This window comes from Macrosteles quadrilineatus, unplaced genomic scaffold (assembly GCF_028750875.1).
Source record: "Macrosteles quadrilineatus isolate MER2022 unplaced genomic scaffold, UCM_ALF_1.0 Scaffold_5__1_contigs__length_97177068, whole genome shotgun sequence".
In the NCBI taxonomy this organism is placed as follows: domain Eukaryota; kingdom Metazoa; phylum Arthropoda; class Insecta; order Hemiptera; family Cicadellidae; genus Macrosteles; species Macrosteles quadrilineatus.
In genome coordinates, this window is record NW_026542598.1 from 86,962,976 (window position 1) to 86,984,165 (window position 21,190).

Consider the following 21,190-nt stretch of genomic DNA (forward strand, 5'->3'; position numbering starts at 1 on the left):
ATTGCTTTGGGAAAATTTTGGGCCACTTGTTACATGCTTGAAGCCATAAACTTTGGAAAATGTCTTGAAATCTGAATGTTCAAGGACTTGAAATTGAGACCCACAGTCAGACCTAATTTCTTCTGGAATGCCGTGTCGACAGAAAAAGGCTTTGCATCTCATTATTACTTCTCGTGATGTTAATGACTCTAATTCAGCTAATCTCAAAATATCTGGAGTAATCATCTGTCACAGTCAAAAACCAAACGCCTTCAAGTTTGAACAAATCCATCGCAAGTGTTTTCCATGGCCCGTCAGGGAACTGTGTGGGAAGCAATGGTTCATGACTGTTCCTTGAATGTTTAATACAAGTAGGGCATGATTTCACCATACTTTCAATGGCTGAAGAAATTCCTGGCCACCAGACTGACTCTTTTGCACGTAAACGACACTTAGTGATTCCAAAATGACCTTCATGTACTCTTTGAAGTGCCCAAGACTGCAGAGCTGGCGGAATTACAAGTCTTGAACCTCGTAGTATCATCTCATTATCAACACTTAGCTCATCCTTAACTGAATTATACGGTTTTAGGTCATCTCGTAATGATGTCTTAGAAGGCCAACCTTGGATGATTATTTTTTTTCAGTTCACGTAAAGTCGGATCTTTATTTTGTTCCTCCAATACTTTAGCAACTATGCAGTCGTTTATATCAATGAACGACAAAACCATTTGAACAAACGCTTGAGTTTCTTCTTCTAACTCACGGTCATCAGTACCTGAAAATGGGAGAGGTGCTCTTGAAAGAGCATCAGGAACTAGAAGCTGCTTTCCAGGAATATAAGTAATTGAAAAATCATATCTCATGAGACGCAATCGAATTCTTTGAATTCTTGGAGACAATTCATCAAGATGTTTGGATTTCAAAATTTGAAGTAGTGGTTTGTGATCTGTTTGTATTGTTATTCTCTTGCCAATAATAAATTCTTGAAACTTTTCACATGCCCAAGCAACAGCTGTAGCCTCCCTCTCGATGTTTGCATAGTTTTTTTCAGAAGGAAGAAGGCTTCGGGATGCAAATGATACTGGTCGTATAGAACCATCATCTTGAACTTGAGAAAGAGTTGATCCTAGTCCTTGAAGCGAGGCATCACAGGAGATAATTGTTTCCCGATTTACATCGTAAATGGCTAGGCAAGGAGAGTTAGTCAAAATGAGTTTTATTTCATCAAATGCCTTCGCCTGCTCTGGACCCCATATCCATGGAACGTTAGCTTGAAGTAGTGAATTCATTGGGGCCAAAATCTTAGCTTTGTCAGGAATAAACTTACCAAGAAAGTTTACCATCCCATTGAACCTTTGAAGTTCTTTTACGTTTTTTGGGCAGTCCATTTTGAGAATGGCGGAAACCTTTTCCTTATCAACAGAAATTCCATCGGATGAGAGGAAATGCCCGAGGAATTTAATACTTGACTTCCCAAACTCAGTTTTGTCTTTGTTAAGTGTCATTCCTACATTTTTAAGCTTTTCAAGTACTTGCCGAACAACTGTATCATGTTCTTCTTTCGTTTTGCCCCAAATCAGAATATCGTCCATATGGACTGCGACATTTGACTGGTTGTCTAAGATTTTGTTCATGCATTTCTGAAAATGTTCAGGTGCTGATGTGATTCCAAATGGAAGTTTGAGAAATTTAAAACGTCCAAAAGGGGTAAGGAAAGTAGTTAGATCCTGGGAATTTACATTTAAGGGGACTTGCCAAAAACCACTGTTTGCATCAAGTTTTGAAAACCATTTTGCTCCTGAGATTGAGCTGAGAGACGTTTCAATTTTGGGAATCGGATGATAAGACCGCTGGATGGATTCATTCAACTTTGTTAAGTCAACACATATACGGACATCTCCATTAGATTTAGGCACTACTACTGTAATATTACATGTCATTCATTCATCATTAACATTAATTTCTCTATTATTTTATATATTTTCTCTCATAATGTCTGTTAATGCCCCTGATAATGTGTTATCAGTTATTTAATTTGTTCCCCTTGTTAATGTGTTATTTTATCCAATTTTGTTCAATGTTATATAATATCCCATCACCCCACAGAAACATCATCCTATTTTATGTTACAATATAATATTTATGCAAATTCTCTCCATACCTATTAAGTACTCATCAAAAACCAACAATAATCATTTATTTAGAATAATATATAATTGTAAGAAAATTGCAATATAGTAATAACATCTTAAATATAGTATCACTTTTCAAAATTATCCAAAGAAAATCAAAATTACTGTGGCAAGTGTCATTTATGTAAATTAACCAGCTGTACATCATTGCAACAATGGACATGGACTTCCTGAGCTTCTACCATTGCCTCTGCCCAGATCCTGCCAACTCTTCACAGTGTGAACATCATTCTATTGGAAATTGTGTTTGATTTAAACTAAAATTTATAATCCCAAAGTAAAACCTAAATTTTAAATTTCTTATCATCCAAAAGTATTGGACAAGTGCATTGAAGAGTACCAATTTATAAGAAGACAGACACTCCAAATTTGGTAACCATCATCCATCTTATTTAACTAAGGACAAATTTAATCTTCATTGGACATTTAATCAGCATAGCCTACTAGGCCAAATTAACTTAACTCATCAAGATATATATATATATTTCAAATTGAACTTTTATTCAAAATTTAATCTTCAAATTCTATTTTATTTCATTAAATTCAGTGAAACCATTTGGAATCTTTCTTTGGACATTTAACATTATTATATTAATAGCATCATGAACCTAGCTTAACTTAAGTTATTTCAGAACAATAACTAAATTAAATTATCTACATTTTAAAGAAGCCTAATATATCATTCGAACCGGCACGACCACCCCTCCCTGAATTAAGAGCTCATATTCAAATATTAATTAGTACTTTAGAAGAAACCAACCCAATAAGCCTAGAATAATATCATCCACTTTGGAAACCCCACCATTTTGAAAATTTACCATTGTTAACTTACCCTGTAGCTAATTCAACCAATAACTTATCTTATATTTGTATTTCATTAATAAATTATATATTGTAACATACCAAATCTCTTTATTCAATAATTCATATAGGCCTATTATAAGATTAAGATAAAGACTTACCTCATTAGACAGAAATAAAACATAAATTAGGAATTATCTTTATTAGGAAAGAAATGACTTTGGATTCAATGTGGGCTAACTTATTAGCCAAAGGAATTTTGTAGGCCTAAGTTAATGAAAAGTCTATAGAAAGCTTTATGGTGTGTAGCACTACCATTGCTGAGCACCATTCAGTAGCATGCTCAACTGGTGTGATTACATTATTTTCTACCATACTTTCTAGTTCTTTTTTCACTTGACACATTAGGGGTAAAGGTACTGTCCTAGGAGTGGTTATTGCGTATGGCTTTGCGCCATCCTTAAGTGCTATTGTGTAGGGATCAGGAATGACGCCTAGACCACTAAACATTTCATGGTATTCGGTAAAAAAGTCACTGTCTACCTCTGCAACTGAATTATCAAGTCCTGTATTGCTGGACGACCAAGCAAGGGTGTTATGAGTCCCTTCACTACGTATACCATGTGATTTATTTTAACATCTCTGTATTGGATATTAGCTTTAACACAACCTACAGTTTCTAATTTTGTTCTACCAGCCCCAAACAACTCAACTAGAGTCGGCTGGATCCTACTTGGATCAACTATGCCAGGGGGAATTACTGTTACATATGCCCCTGAATCAATTTTAAATGTTTGTGGTTTTCCCTCAAATACTAATTCTAGTTTCCAGGGCTTACATTTTGACCCATCCCCAAGTGTACCTATGAATACTTTATTATTTGAAGGTCCAAGTTCACTTACTTCATTTTCGTCAGTTACTTCCTGTGCTTTAGATCTGCAGACCTTCGAAAAGTGACCAATCTTTTTGCATAAGTTACATGTTGCGCTTTTTGCTGGACACGTGCTTCTTGGATGGGACGGTTTATAACCACACCAGATACATTGCGCTGGGTATTCTTGTTTCTTTTGACGAAACCTATATCCTTGATTTTGGTTTGAACTCGATGACGTAGTTGCTTCAATTTGAACTCTTTTCTCATCACATAAATCTGCCTTCTCTTTCTTTACCTACGTTATCTGCATGTCTTATTACTGTAATGGCCTTGTCTAAATTCATCTCGGGATCTAGCAACAAGCGATCACTAAGTTTCTCATCATTTAAACCCAGTATTAGCACCATCAACACCATTTCATCATTAAGTGAACCCCAGTCACAGGTTCTAGCCAAGGATGGAGACTAACTATAAACTCTTCAACTGTTTCATTAATTTTTTGTTGTCTCTTCAAAAACTTTGCTCTTTCAAAAATTAAGTTCCTCCGTGGAATAAAATGTTTGTCAAATAAATCTAAGACTTCTTCAAATGTTAGCGTTGATTCCGTTGCTAAATTAAAAGATGCAAAAATCTCATCAGCTTTCTCACCTAATGTGTATATAAGAGTGTTGATTTGTTTGTTCTCAGACTCTTCAGATAGCCCAGATGCTGGCCGATATCTTTGAAATCGTGTTTTCCATCTTGGCTAATCTGCTGGTACAAAGGAGAAACTAGCTGGATGTTGAATAACTGAATGAGTGTTTGATACAATGATTGACTTCTTAGTTGAATTGTTGTATTCATTTTCTCTGCTTCTTTCATTTTCATTATCTTCATAGTCAGATTGTTTCCTTCTTGGATTTCTCTTCTGAGGCATAGCTCTAAACCGCTGCCACCATGTACTATTTTACTAAGAATTAAGTGAATGCACTGTTTTATGTCATAACTCAAACTCAACTAACTTTATTTACCTTTTTACAAACATAGAATAACAAATAAACATATGATAATAATTAATAGAAATTAACAGGTGTTATGAAATAAACTGTTCTCACAACAAATTATAACATATTTCAGTAAAAGTTTTTATAAAAATGTTATAATCATACATAATTTTTACCTTACCCCATAGTTATATTTTAACAAGTTAACATCACAGGAATTTAATTAAATATAGAGTTAACATTTTAATTTAAATAGCTTTAATAGTTTGTTATTACTACAACTCACAGCCATAACATTTTAATGAAGCTAAATTATAACAACAGTTTTATACTACAAGAAATTAAATAAACTCTGTACAAAAGTTAATAAAATCTAAATCTAGACATTAAATAAATTGGAATATCTTAAGCATATAACGAACATACAATTAAGGAACTAAATAACAAATTATATTTTTAGTTTGTACTCGACTAGAAACACAATAGATATAAGAAGAAGGCACTTTGTGGTGATGAAATTGGTCTTGAGACTTGAAGGTGACACTGAAAAATATTACAAATGATTTAGTTTAAAGAATAAGAAAAAGAAAACTACTTTGTATGTTGCAGCTGATCAACGTTTTGACAAACCTCAGCTGTTGAGCTATTGTTTCAAAGGTAGGATCAATTAGAAGGGATAGATTTCCTCCCTAAAACCACCTAAATTTTGTGAACGGAGGAAAATTAACTGGCAAGTATATGAGTGAAAATTTAAAAACGTACGTTTTCATGTCCCTGGCCTTTTACTTCGTAGATACTGGATTTATAGTTTATTATTATGTGTTTTAATATTTTTTGGGACGGGGGCAACATGTTACACACATTTATTTGGTTTTAAATAGGTTCTAGGTATTTTTTTCGTATTTTTAAAGTCTCAAAATTCACGACCATGACGTGTCCCTAGGGTACATTTTCCAACTTTCACGCTGTTTTTAGACTAATTATTCATGCCGAAATATATAAAGCCATATTTTTATGTCATCAATGGTTATTAAACTTACAAAAAAGGAGCATATTATAATTTTATTGTCATTGCAGACTGACTACCATGACAAAATAAGTCTGTCCCTCGATTTGGCGTCACGACCATTTGGGAAAAATTTTCAACTTTGGAGCACGACAGTGGCAAGCCTGGCGTCGATGGAGTCAGTTGGTTTTAGAGACTAGTTCGGGGTGTACGTCAGGATTGTAGTGCCGGTCGTTTTGAGTTGAAAGGAGGAATTACAAGATTAATAAAGGAAAGATTGTGTTTTTTGTAATTTTGGTGTGTCCATGACCGTACGTAGTCATTCGATGAAGTAGACATGGTGTTAATTTTTGTTTATAAGACATTTCAATTGCTAGATTAACCTAGAAGTCCACTTTGTATCCTCGAACATGAGGTGCAGGGCTACCGCCAGAACAGAGCCAAATAACACGTAATTTCACGACCAAAGTTTCACGACCATCGCGGTTTTTTTCACGACCAATCCAGCCTTATGGATTATAGTGTGTTTGGTCGTGACAATAACTTTAATATAATTGTAAATTGAACAGTTTAGTTCAATTGAAACACATAGTTTTATTATAACTAACAGTCTAATTGAAGGATTGTTTAGAAAGATTTTGATTATTCCAGAGAATTCACGACCGTACCGCTTGTCCCTGACCATCACGTTTATGATTTCTATCATAAAAATTTCAAAAATTAAAATATCGTCATATTTCAATGTTTTATACACAAAAGAAGCACACCTCTATACAAACATAAAGATTTTTCTGGTCTCAGGTAAGTTTTTTCGGAGTTATACAAACTTAAAAAGATTTTATTGGCTTTTTAATATTTTTTGAGTTTTTTTTATTTTTTTCTAGAAAGACCAAATATACCAAAAGCTCAGTGACCTTTTTATTGTATAATGGTCATAAAAGTAAATTAGTTTATAGCAAAACATAGTTATAAAAATAATATTAACTATTTTTAATATTCATTTAAACGTCCGTTATGGTCGTGACAGGATTTTGTGTTTTTCTACGAAAGACGCTCTTTAAAAAGAAAACTACTAAAGATATTGCGTTACCATGGACATTTTATGAAACTTCAAATGTTAATGAAATAAAAAAAATAATAAAAGTTTTGAAAAAAGGGGAAACAAATTTTCAAAGTGCTTTTCCTGAAAACGTACGTTTTTAAATTTTCACTCATATAATTAACTATCCAAATCAGTCTTGCCATTGAAACTAAATTGTGTTGTGAATTTTGAATGCACAATAAACCACTTGAACTCTTTTCAATCGACAATTAATTGTTTATACATTATGTATTTCCAAACCAAGTTCGTTCTGCTCAAAAAACCAATAATAATTTTGTTTGAGGGAAGGTTCTAGGTAAGGATTTTAATATTTAGAAAAAAGAGATAGCAGCAAAACTGCTCATACTACATACAGGAGACACAGAAAAACTTGATGGATTTTGTCCCCTGGAAGTTCCCTCCTGAAACTCCACAATTCCCCTCCCCCTATGGCCTACCTGGACTATCTCTAAGGTTGGATAGTACTCTCTATTCTAAAAATTAGAATAATAATAGGCCTAATTATAGTCGGCTAGTGGTCATAATAATACACATAACATCTTGTAATACAGTATGCCTACCGTTGGATGATGCAGCCAGCTCCTGATGATGTTCCAGTATAGGTATACTGGCACTACTCAAGTGATAGACGCCACTAACAGCTGCCTCGCACCTGACCCATACTGGACCTTCACTTGACCCGAGCTTGTCCACCTCCAGCACAGCCAGACCCGGCGCTAACACTCTCACTGCACTCTTGTTGACCTGTCAAACAACATGGATAGTTCAAAGACCTTAGATAGCATACTGGACCTTCACTTGACCCGAGCTTGTCCACCTCCAGCACAGCCAGACCCGGCGCTAACACTCTCACTGCACTCTTGTTGACCTGCCAAACAAGTACATGGATAGCTTAAAGACCTTATATAGCATACAGGAACCGAGCTTGTCCACCTCCAGCACAGCTAGATCTGGGGTTAAAATCTCCCAAATAAGTACAAGGCTAGTTCAAAATATTTTGAATATCACACTGGAGTGACCAACAAATACCACCAATAATATAATGACTTTAGGATACTGTAAATAGACTTCATCATAATATCTGGACTTCTCGTGATCGAGGTCAGTCTGGATAACGGGCTTCCCAGTTAAACCAACTTTTTTATTAAGAAGGTCTAAAGCATACTATATAAGTCTACTGCTTAACTAACCAAATAATATTACTTTATTTTGCCAACTAGCCGATTAAAAAACCTAAAAAGTCAAGTCTTATCTGTTTACATTGTTGGATTTTTTCTGCACCAATATTAGCTAAGATAGTAGATTTTGCCTCTTATACAACCTGTACATTGTAAATTTATAACAATGTTAACACTACTACAGTTTTTAACAGAATGTTTAGTTAAGAATCTTAACCACACCTTTACATCATCGAGGTAGAATGAAATGTTAGGAGCCGGGACGGTTGGCTGGGCCGAACAGTTGACTTGGATGGGTAAACCTGCCACATGTACGCTGGAGCTTGGTATGACTAGAGGCTTGCGGAGGCCGATATCTGAAATATTACACAATAAATCATTAAAACCTCCATTCAGCACTTTCAACTTTGACAACAAATTTTAAAATTAATAATGTTACAATGTTTTAAGAACTTTTTAATTTAGTTATCTATAAATTTCTTGGATGTCTCGTGTTCTTGAAGTATATTCACCGATCCGCATTTCGTCACAGGGTGTGTCATCTTCAGAGTTACATTAAATTAACTGCATTCTAATCTTCTCTTAGATAGTCAGTAACAAAACTACATACAGGTATAGGTAATCTCACTCCATTTTACATTTATCATTTACTCGCACTCAGGTTAAAATTAACAGTATTGGCTGCCTGTTCTAGACTTTATGATATCATGTAAGTTTTACCGATGACTGTGAGGTTTGCTGAGTCGGAACTTGTGCTGAAGAAGGGTTCCTCGGCAGATACTTCACATGTAAACACACCGGAGATATGCCGGGTCAGCACTCGGATAGTGACCTGCTGACCACTAGACCCATTCATCTGTAACATCAGGAAACTCTGAGGGTTTACTCTACATTAGTACATTGGGGAATGTAAAAGTTTTTCGCTGTTGAACACGTTTTTATTTCAGTACTCAAAAATTATGTACAGAAATCTCAAAATCTCAGAACGGAATTTTATTTTTTTAACTATTTCAAATAATGCAACTAAGCTTTGCACATACATTGTTCCATACATAAAAATCTACTAATTTCAAACTTGCATAATTTCTTTTCCATCATACTGGTCCACAAGGACCCAACAAAAAATCTTAAATTCTAGCATAGGTTTGAGTAGTGCATTAAATTAAAAGCCTCTAACAGGAGAACACAATGCCACAAACCAGACCACAAACAGTTCATCCTTGCCAAAATGGCAGATATTCAAAATTATGTTTTTGAGCTTGTTGAAAGTCATTCAAGCAGGAGAGGACAGAACAATGTTAAAATAATTGGGTGGTATCAGCATGTATGGAGGTTAAAATCAATAAAAAATAGGGAAACCTCAAAAATCATTATGGTACTTAACTCTTGAGGAGTTTGTACGGCTTTGCCTTCAAAGACAAAATGAAAGATGATCGTAGAAATTACAAGATGATGAAGAAACTCACATCAACCTCGAGTCCCGGTAGAGGGAAGGTCGTGGCGGGAGGGCGCTCCTTGGGTAGGAACCTGTAGAACTCATAGTTCCCTCGGTACCACTTGACTGAGTAGAGGTTGTCAGCTGTGAGGTTATGGAGACAAACCAGAGTCACTGTAGAACCTCTCCTGACAACAGGAGGAACCATCACTCTCACCTCCGTTCGTCCTGCTGAACAACAAACTGGACACATTGGAAACTTTTTGGTTCAGCAATTTTTTTTTAAAGCTAGACAATTTTTATCTAGGCTATAATGGAAAAGTCAAAATTTGTAGCTTCCTTTTAGATTCTGGGCTCTTTCAAAATCTAAAAAGTCGTCTTGTGTTTTTTTTTTTATTCTTTATAATTATTCGCATGTGTTATTTTGTTTTTATCCTAATTTATTCCTTTGATGCTTTTTTCTCTTGTTCATTTTTTCTCTACTTATTTAGCTCTCTTGTCCTCCGCCTATTTCATTGTTTTTTATGTTTATCCACATAAATTATCATAGCTACTCCCACCTTAGCCATTTATTTGACAAGCTTATCCGATTGGTAAAAGTATGTGTCAGATTCTGGTATAATTTATTTCTTGTCAATAACTGTTAAATTCAATAGAGGCTACAAGTTTGTACTACCATAGACAAAAAGAATTAAATATGTCAGCCGTGCTGTGGTTACTATAGGTTCTGGCGCACACCGCTGGGAGCACCATGTAGTTACGTAGCGTGTATGCCGTAACTACATGGCGCTCCCAGCGGTGTGCGCCAGAACCTATGGTAACTGTAGCACAGCTGACGGTCTATATTTGGTTCTGTTTAATTCTATTTGTCTATGCTACTACTGTTTTGTATTGGAGTATTTTAGAATACATGTTTTTACACTGATATTTAAATTATTTTTTATTTTCTTACCAGAGGCTAGGTGAAAGCAGAAGAGAAGGATAAGTATAAGCAGCATAGTCTCCATTGTGGCATCTCTACCTGGTCTGGACAACAAAATAATTAATTATATAAAATATTTAAATAATAATAAATTGTAGTAGTACTGTATAGTTATTGACTTAATAGTTGTTGAGCAAAGATTTATTCGGGGTGAAATTTCCTAAGAAAAAAATAACCAACAATGCTACAAAATTCTTTTAATAGAGTTATTATGTGCTCAAAGTCTAGTAGATCATTGTTTATACTTCACACCATCATCTATAATTTTATAAAAAAATCTGAGGCCTAAATCATGAGTCTGTAAACAAGTAGTTTATTATCAAGACAGAACGTTTTAATTATTCAAACAATTAATTTAAATCAACCACAAATGTTAAGGCAATTTGAAAATCATGGAACATGATGGTGTTAACTTATATAGATAGTAAAACATCCATATTTCATATTTTGTTTATTTTTATCTAGCCTTGTTGCACAAATGGTGCTTCAAATTTGATTTTGTAATAATGCATGGAGCCGAATAAAAATGCTGTAAATCTTTCCATTCATTCAATCGGGGATTATTTTTTAAGACAAAATCTACTGGAGCAAACAACTCAAGAATGTCTGGGGAAATTGCATTCATTATTTCATGATTTTATTTTCTTACATTTGCAATGGTTCACTAACATAAAATTCATCTAGTATTGCATTGTTGTATATCACAGCTGATTATAGTATTCAATTTCGAAACAGGATTAAATTACAGTATTTTATTTACCTTAAGGCTACCGATTATGCACTGAGAGATCTATATGAAGTGTCTGTTACATGTAATATATTGAAAACGCCGCCTGGCGCTTATCCTCTAAACAACATGACGTTAAGTGCTGTTATCTTGGTTATAATAGAGAAACCGACATTGAGCAGAGGTGTCTAAACATGACGCGTGTTAGATTATAATGAAGTGAAACTAAACAATCATCTTCTAACCTACATTTTAATTATTTCTCGAAGTGGGCTAACGGTAGTACTTAACCCTAGCAATCTAAAATTACTTTGTTTGTGTTTCCAAGATATCACTTTATGAAAATTCATTTAAACAATGATAGTTCAAAGAAATGTCCGATCCATTACGTTTTTTGTAGTTCAAAAGTAGCTAACCTCATGTCTGCTTACCAAAAAAGATATCCATTTTTTAGACATAGTGACAAACTTGATGTAGGCCAGCGTAAAAACACTTACTATGAAAGCATTAGCGTTGTTAATAACTAAGATCAACTATTTTTAGCCAGGATAAAATTAGTAACCAGTACAGTATTATAAATGATTACTTGAGTTTGTAGTAAGACATATTTGGATAAAAATAAAACTTGCCGACGAACAAATTTATTGAGGAGTCTTTATGAAGAGCATTTTGTTAATTGTAGTCCTAAATAATATACGTTTCACAAAGTGATTTAGTTTGAGTATAAAATAGCAATACTATTAATATTAGTTAATCAACTACTCCTTCTCAAACCGTAAATCTAACATTTTCGATCAAAACTGAAAGAACTTTTATTAGGCTACCTGGTTACTTTCATAGTTGCATTTTATTATTATTTGTGTACATTTATGTTTCTGAAGCACGATAATTTTGTCGATTTGTAAAAAGATTACTTAAATTTAGTAAAAGCATTGTTTAATTTAATTAGTTGTACATACATTTCATTTATCACATTAGAAAATAGTATTTTCCGAAGTTTCTGAACGAAATGACCACAATAATACATCAAATAATATAAACTTACCATCCTGAAAATTTAACCTTGAACATGAAAAACGTGATTAGCCATTGGGTAAAACATAGCACGCTTTTAACTCCCATTACAGCAAATAATTGGTTAAAAAACTTATTATCAATTCATAAATTATTGTGAAAACTATGCTTAAGTGTTTTGTATGGGTTATATTAAGGCGGATAAAATCAGCTGAGCAAGACCGACAGAGATTGACAGGAATTCTGATAACAGAGTTTTATTGAGTTCGAGCATCAAGATAAGCAAAATTAAGAATGTATCTGTAAAGAACCTTTTATTTTGACTTCATGCATAAAACAGTATTTTGGTTGCTTACTTACCTTTGAATATAAGCCTAGATAGAAATGAAAAATATTCCGATATTGTAGATACCTAATTATAGTATAAAAACACAAGTTAGTTGTTAAATTGAATTCATTGTCAATCAGTGATTTATGCTGTAGGTTATACACCAACATTTGAATTAAGCCAGATGATATGCCTACTTCTTAAAACTATAGCTATTTTTAATCATGTAAACTATCATGGCATCAACAACTAAGAGAAATAGTTATTTGTGCAACTAGTGAGAAAAGTGAGCAATTGACTCACTCGAGAGACTTACTCACGAGCCGTAGGCGAGTGAGGAATGGTTTCTCGAGTGAGGCAATTGCACTTTGAACTCGAGTTGCACATTATACTTTTCCTACATTTACCATAAAACAAATAAATTGGTGAAGAAACATAACCTATTTTTACGCAGAAGTGAACTTTTAATATAACATTTAATGTGAAGTGACAAATACAACAGTACAACAGCTGACCACCTGATTTACAGCCAGTGCTGCCAACGTATTTCGCGCGCATGCGACGTTGCCTACATGTTACGCGCTCACTATTTCGTGCCATCACGTTGCAAATCTGGAGTGAGACAAAATAGTTAGAGTGAGACAATGTTGACATTGTCTCACTGATGAGCGAATTGGCCACTTTGCTTTCTCAAATCAGTGAGAGAACATGTACATTGTTAGGTAACTGTAGGAAAAATAATACTTTTAGCAGTAGCATAACCTTTGAAAGGCTAATTTAACTACATTTTTACCTGGATATAGTCCATATACATAGATGAAATGTCTACGATGGGAATAGAGGATGATAAAAAATCACTGACCAATAATAGTTTAAATTTAAAAAAATTATAATTTTTGTTTTAGCGAATTTCCCTATAGGGAAGTAGCTATTACCGTAGGTGGCACGGTAAGACCTAGACCCGGGACCGATTTACTTTTTCATTTTAATGTCCCCAGAGGCCAAAAACACCATTCGTTCAAATTGTTATATATGTATATATATATATATATATAGATTTATACATATATATATATATATACGTCCGTGAACGCGATAACTTGAGTAATTTTGGTCCGATTTTGATGAAATTTGGTTTAAAGGTGTAAAGCGAGATAAACTTGAATGAGTTCGCGAACTAGCATGATCGGACCATAGGAACGGGGCTTTAGGGGGGGTTTTATGGGGTAAAAATTGGTTTTTCTCACTTTTGACCCTCAAAACACAAAATTTCCCGATTTCTCTTTAGACCTTTTTAAAGAGCTTAAAAAAACAAATAATTTAGTATATAACAGTATTTTTGTTCGATTATTAGTAACGGAGAAAATTAAAAAAATTGTAAATTTAAAATTCCCATGTTATTCTTATGGAGAATATTGTCAAATGTTGTAATTTGCTTGTTTATGGATATATTTTGATCAAACTTGGCAAATTTATTTATTTTGTACTAAGCTATCAATATTTTACTCCAAAACACACTTTATTAGGTTCCTTGTAGCAGCAAACCTAGGTACTCGTTAAACCTAATGTTATTAAAATATATTTAACTGAAAATCAATTCAGACAAATGGAAATTCGCTTAGTCGGCAGGTTTGCTGCGGCGGGGGTATTATATATTTACATAAAATACAAACACGCAAACTCATACAATTTAGCCATAAAAGCCATAAGTGGCTTGTCTGCAGCATAAAATTATTCAACATGTTTCAAACAGTATTTTCCCTTTCCTTGTTTCTCTTTAAACTAACAATAACAAAAAATATTATATTAAAAACTGGAATATCAAATATTTAGTTTGAATTAAGTTAACTTCAACGCATACATCTTTGCTCATATCAGTGCCAAAATCTATGAGGGCACACGTTGGCGTTTACTATGAATGACAGGCACTAATTTGTTGATGTGCTAATTAGCAAGGTAATCGATGATAGTTTGGACAGATATAAATTATCCGTAGACGTACGAGTAAGGAGTACGTTAAAATCGGCTTCAAGAATAATTGTGAATTTTATCCTTGCTAGTTAGACTACCACAAAATACTGTAAATGTTGAGTTGTAATAATTTGTTTGATTTCTTCTCTTTTATAAAATTGTTTTATGTATTGCCTACATGACGTCAATGGTGAAATTATGATGCAACGGTGATTGAGGGACGAATATTGATTACATAGTTTTTTTCCTTCTTCTTTTTTACTAAGATCAGCTGGTTCTTATACTGTATATTAAACCAGAATTATCTATGCACTTAAAACAATAATAAGTTTCCCTGTTACATACCTTTTCCAGCCGTCCTACTTAACCAATTTTTACGATTGAGGTGTCATTTCAATGCTTATGATCCAAAGAACTTGCGAATGGTAGTTAAAATTAAAAAGTAAATATCCATGAGTGCTTCACCCCCTCACGTTTAATTTATTTCTAGAGTCCCTTTAAAAAATACGGTTATGCTTACCAACTTTCTTTATAAGATCTAAATGTGAGTTGTAACTTAACATCTCTTCCTTCAGTTGAATTTAACCACAGTCAGATTGTAAACAAGAGACAAAAAATGTATTTTAGATAGGCTACTTTTTTGACAACTAACTGTGACCTGATTGAGGTAGGTACTCTTATATAGTGTAGATCTAAAATCAACAAATTTACCGTAAATTTTTTGTTCTATTAATCTAATAACTGTTCTAAAACATAATCTGGAAAAGGTAAATATCAATTGCACTGTTCATTTTGGCTCGAAAACAAGCTTTGGATCCTAAACTGCGAATTTTGCGCACCGGTCTCTCGTACGCAACATAATTTTTATGTCATTAAGTTAAGAGAGTAAAAGTATTTATCGTTGTCTTATCAAAGAAAATTTAAGAGCTCTAAATTAAAGTCGCATAAATAGGCTAATACAGTATCCAAAAAATATTTAACCAAACAAAGCAAATCGTTCTAAGATGTTTTTGAACTCCACAGAAACAGATAAAAAGAATATTTCGTTGAAAATTAAGTTTAATGAGTAATGCTTAAATCCTACATAGATCCTATAAATGCAAAATGAATTTCGTTCAAATAAAAACTTATATTTACACGTGTTTATCGAATGCCATCAAAATCTTATGGTTTTTTCGGGTTATCGTGCTAATGGACATATTATATATATATATATATATATATATATATATATATATATATACGAATTTGGATGGATTGTGCTTTTTAGGTGTGAAAGTCGTAACGAAAAATTAAATCGTCCAGGGGTTATGTATTACCACGACGGAAATTCACTAAAACATATTTATATGTTTACAATTTACTACAAAAGGTTTGGGAAAATTGTTATAAAATTATTGTTTGCTAGATTTATATTAACATGTTTTAAAGTATATTTTAACTAGAATTGTTATAAATTGTTATAAAACTTGTAAAAACATTTATCGACATCAATTTAAACACTTTGGAGAGTAAGTTATATTTAAAACAGAAAGTATCAAAGATAGATATGTTTTCTAAGACAAAATTAAGACAAATAATATTTGCGTGTATTTTTATTCAAAATAAAATATTGCCCAAACACCTTTTATAAAAAAAAACGTAGATAAATATTCATCTTCTAAAAGAAGAGGAAATATTTATTTAAGTTTAAAAATATGCTTCAACAAATATTTCCTCAAATAGACACTCAATGGAAAATCAAATAATACAAAAAAAATATATTCGCCCCACGTATTATAAATTATTAAAATTAATAATCACAGATTAATGTAATATTTTCCAAAAATTAAATTATTCTAGATAGGTACCAGAAACTTACTTAATTTCACCAGAAACCAAAGTAAAAATGTTCTTGGATTTATTTAAATGATACACTCCAGAGATGAACAATACACTTACCGAAAGCTGCGACGAGGTGGCTGTGCTCCTCCCGCGCCGTGGCGGTGGAAATATAACAACTGACTTCTTCACAGCATCAACACTAGCCTACTGTGTCTTCTCCGTGACCACAACTGACACAGTCTCCACTCCCCAGTCCTCTATAGCCGCGTTACACCAAAGTTTTCCACTAGTTGATCCTAAATTAGTGAGGGGCAACTTTTGGTTTTTCTCAAAAAATCTTCCACTAGTTTCTCAAATTTAGTCAGAGCAACAATTAGTTGTAAACTTGTACTTTTATACAAGGTGAGTTTTAAATGAGTTCCCCCCCTACTTTTTTCTACATTTCTTAAGATATCAACTCCGGACCACGTCAGATCATTGTAGAATAGTAAGTACTTCATTTTTACTGGGTACAAATTTTTGGCCGCCATCTTGGATCCGCCATATTGGATACGAAGTTTTTCAAATGTAAAGGTAGGGTTGTGACCCTTTGTTTTGAACTAGATTTTTACGCTGAATACGATGCTGCAATCCGTTTTTAAAAATATTATCCATTCTAAAGTTATGAGAACTTTTTATAACTTTATTTTTAGCCTATTTTAACATTGCATTTACAAACTAAGACCATAATCGCAAAATAGTGATAGATAAAGATAAGTATACACCACCAGTCATTGTCAACCTATTTAAACTTGGTTATGACGGATGTATTTTTTCGGCCACCATCTTGGATCCGCCATTTTGAAATGAGATAAATTATTTTAAATATGAGAGTGGTGTTGTGACCCATCATTTTGAATTAATTTTTTATGCTGAACTCAATGGCGCAATCAATTTTCCATTTTCATATTTTGTTTTTGAAATATTGACATTTTAAGTAAAATAATTGTGATAGTTATTCAAGAAAGCTTGATAACAAAAAACTTCCCTAGAGCCCAAAACAATAATCGTACAATTTTTTATCATTTATATTATGTATGTGTCTGTGAACACGAAAAATCGAGTAATGTTGTTCCGACTTTGATTAAATTTAGCATGAATGAGTAAATATGGATAAACTTTCGAGTTCGCAAACCAGTAAGATCGGTTCAAAGAAACGGGGTGTCATAGGGTTTTGATGTTTTCCATAAATTGATTTTTTCACATTTTTTATCCTTAAAACATTGAAATGCCCAGTTTTCATTACCACCATCTTGAGGAGCTTAAACAAAACAAAATATTTCATAATATTAAAGCAATGTTAAACAATTAAAAGTTGAGAATAAAACATGTGCATTTAAATCCACATGTTATTCTTATGGAGAAAAAAAAACTGTTTTAGTTTGCTAGTTTATGGATATCTTTTAACCGAACTTGGCATATGTATTTATTTAATCTTGTACTATTAAAATTTTATCAAAAACTATTTCCCCTTTCCCGTAGCAGCAAACCTAACTACTCGTTGAATCTAACGTTATTTAAAGGGGGGAATAAGTATATGACCTGTTTATGGAAATATTATAGTTAAAATCAAATCAAACTGGAAATTCACATATAGTATGCAGGTTGCTGCAGCGGGGGTATTTTTAAAAGTAGGTCAGATGTCGAGATTTCACATAACTTTATATTGGAAACCATAATCTAGAATATTTTAGTTTCGAGATTGTTTCAAGAGAATGGCCGAGTGTCTAGTAGACAACGAAATGCCGGGAAGATGATCTACAGACGACAACTGCCAACAGTGGTGTCGCATAGCTCATAATGGGTTTGAGCAACACTAGGACTGTCTGATTATTTCTAAAATCGGCTAGTAGAAAATGTATGATGATGATGACAGTGTATTTTCCTAACTATTAGAATTGCCTACAAAGAAGGAAAGAAAAACTTATCACCACTACTAGTTAACTAGCCTAGTTTGAGGATACAAATGTAAATTTTAAAACCAGACGAAAAATAAACAACACATTTCACATGACAGTGTAAAATTTATTGTATTAAAACACACATAATATTTAGCTGGTTACACCTTTTAGATAAGGACTTTACTCAACAAGCTTGCAAACTTCGGGCTAATTTAACGTGTTGTCAGAAGTACAACATCTACTATATCAACAACTCCTTTAGTATATCTACTCCACTTCAACGTCTGAGGTTTATTTTTAGGAAACTCCTCCAAATCATAAACTCCTCTCCAGACAGTAGCCCAGTCAATAAAGGTTTTATGTCGGAACAAATTAGTGACAAGCAAAACTATATACCACTGGATAGTACACATAGAGATGTACATTTTCCCAAAAGTCCCCTAAAATCCCCCAGGTGCTTTCCCCCCCACCCCCCCTCAAAGTCAGGAATTGCAAGGTTTTACTAAATCACGCTTAAGTCCAGTATGGTTTATCCGATTGTAATCATTTATAGCTCGTTATACTCCTAAATAAATTGTCTAAAATAAGTTCCTTTACACTTTTGCGTTAAATCCAATATTTTCTTCAAAATTTAATGATAAACTCTAAAAATAAGCAAATCTTTAAGCCGATATGTCAGTTTTTCTGCCGTAGTTTTTTAAATAGTAGAAAAAATGAAAAACGCCTTCTCTAAAGGTTGTAGAGAATGTCTTTCTGAACATTTTCATATAAATAAGTATAGGATTGTGATATAAATATGGGCAGGGGAACGGTAAAACGAGACGAGAGTCTGGGCCTTGACGACGCAGCGCAGCCGTCGTGCCTCGCGCCGCCTTATAACCGCGAGTGAAGTTATCCACCCTGGGTAAGGTACCGTACAGAATGAGTTTGTTATGCAAAATCAATTATCTATTAATGAGGTTTGAACTAATACTGTCAGAGACTACACAGTAGACTTTAGTCAGTGTTATACCTATTATTTATTTATTTATCTAATTTCTTATAATCTTTAATGAAACTTTAAATATTGCCCTAGTTTCAAATAATTACAAATGCCAGTATGCCTGTAATTAATTATATGAACTCTTATTAAATTATAGTTTAACACGTAGAGTGTGGCCGTTCCCGATCGGGTACGGTGCTTGGCCCCCGTCCGGTGCGTCCGTACCCCGCTCGACAATGCCTTTTGTATATCTTCGTGTTTGCTCTAGCGTCGGCCGAAAGTGGACCTATACCACGTTAGCGTGTAGTATGACACTTGCATTGTGACTTACAGATGAAGTCTCCTTGAATGTAGATAAAACTACAATTGGGCAAGATTCGTACCCTTATAAATAATAGTAGAAAATAATCTGTAACACACGTCCTTTTCTTATAGTGTAGACATCTTTTTGTTCCAGTTTTTATACTATAACTATACAAAATAAAATACACACTTTGTTGTGCAATCTAACGTATATTCATTCTTGAGGCCAATTCATTGTTTGCTTCCCAATATTACGGTTTTAGGACTTTGACTTTTCGGCAATGATATTACATGTAATCAAAAATAGTTTTAATACCTTCCAAAGTTCCAATTGCTATAAACGAAAAAGTGTAAAATAGGCCCTAATACAGACATTAGCAAGCTAATAAAAAGCTTGAATTACTATTATTTTTAGTCACCAACAGAGAAAGATGGCAATCATTCTTTTAATTTGGGAAATATCCAAAATTCTTATCACAATTAGCCAAACCGTGCGTGTTTTTGGTGTTTGATATTTTATAAAAATAAAATACAAAACAATGTTAAATAAAAACAACAATTAGGGATAAATCACGAACATATACTTTTATTTTTTGGAATGAGTACGGTTATGAAATGTTATGCCAAAAATAGGTAATTATTAGAAATGATTGTTTTGGCAGTACATTATCACTGTTCTTGTTTTTTCCTCCATTCGCCCGGACTTGCCCGGTTGGAGTGTAGGAGTTTTGCCAACGGGTATTAGGTAGAAAGGGTCCCCATCCATGAATTCCACATACTGCGGAGTTTTGCCAACGGTTGTGGGTTGCGCGAGAGGGGGAGGGGGAGAGAGATTACACGTGACCGTGAGGGTGACTTCCGCTAGGGGTGGACAAACCAGGCAGGATGCTGACTGTGTTCAAAGTATGTAATGCAGTTATGCACCTCTGACTGTGAAAGGAAATGTATTGCATTTTTAACCTAACCTAACCTAACCCACTGCGACAAGCGCATAACTGCCAAGCGTATACAACCCTGACAATCGCTCCCCTTCCGGACGTCAAACTCTTTCTCCCACCACCACCGTTGGCAAATCTCCGCACCAAGAGGTGGCCGAAGGCATCCTCCCCATCTACCTGACACCCGTTGGCAAAACTCCGGTTCCCGCCCGGTTGCCCAGGCTCTCAGCCATGCTTTAATCAGACTTCTCTTTCTCAATGTACTGTACTACCGCAGAACATTGATTTGTTCCTTTCAAACATGAAACCTAGCCTCATTCTGAACCCCCCCCCCAAACTATTAATTTAATTCAATAAAAATTAAATTATCTTGTTAATTATTATATGCAGCTTTAGTTTTATTTGTTATTTTTCTTTCTGTTTCTGTATTATTGATTGAATTGTAAACTGTTATGTAATGTTGCGTTTTTAGCATCATAAAAATAGAAAAAGTATTATTGCACAAGTGTGTTTTCATTATTTTGCAACGTAGGCGTAATTATTTAACATTAGACTGTATAACAGTTTTAAGTAAATAAAGTAGTTTTATTGCTAAAACACGCCTCTCTAACACACACTTTGTCCCATT

At 33.8% G+C, this 21,190-nt stretch overlaps 1 protein-coding gene across 3 annotated transcripts; it reads right to left on the reverse strand.

Moving 5' to 3' along the window:
• Positions 1–5,095: 5,095 nt before the first annotated feature.
• Positions 5,096–16,599, reverse strand: LOC128994934 (uncharacterized). Of its 3 annotated transcripts, none has more exons than XM_054419776.1 (7): positions 16,517–16,599; positions 10,506–10,579; positions 9,585–9,781; positions 8,839–8,974; positions 8,341–8,474; positions 7,501–7,808; positions 5,096–5,375 (listed from the first exon to the last, which is right to left on the reverse strand). In XM_054419776.1, the coding sequence occupies exons 2-6, from the start codon at positions 10,558–10,560 to the stop codon at positions 7,611–7,613; spliced, it is 720 nt and encodes a 239-aa protein (XP_054275751.1). In that variant the 5' UTR covers positions 10,561–10,579; positions 16,517–16,599; the 3' UTR covers positions 5,096–5,375; positions 7,501–7,610. The 3 variants fall into 3 exon arrangements, with proteins under 3 accessions (XP_054275751.1, XP_054275750.1, XP_054275749.1); XM_054419775.1 differs by having other exon boundaries at positions 9,585–9,784; XM_054419774.1 differs by having other exon boundaries at positions 9,585–9,796.
• Positions 16,600–21,190: the final 4,591 nt, after the last annotated feature.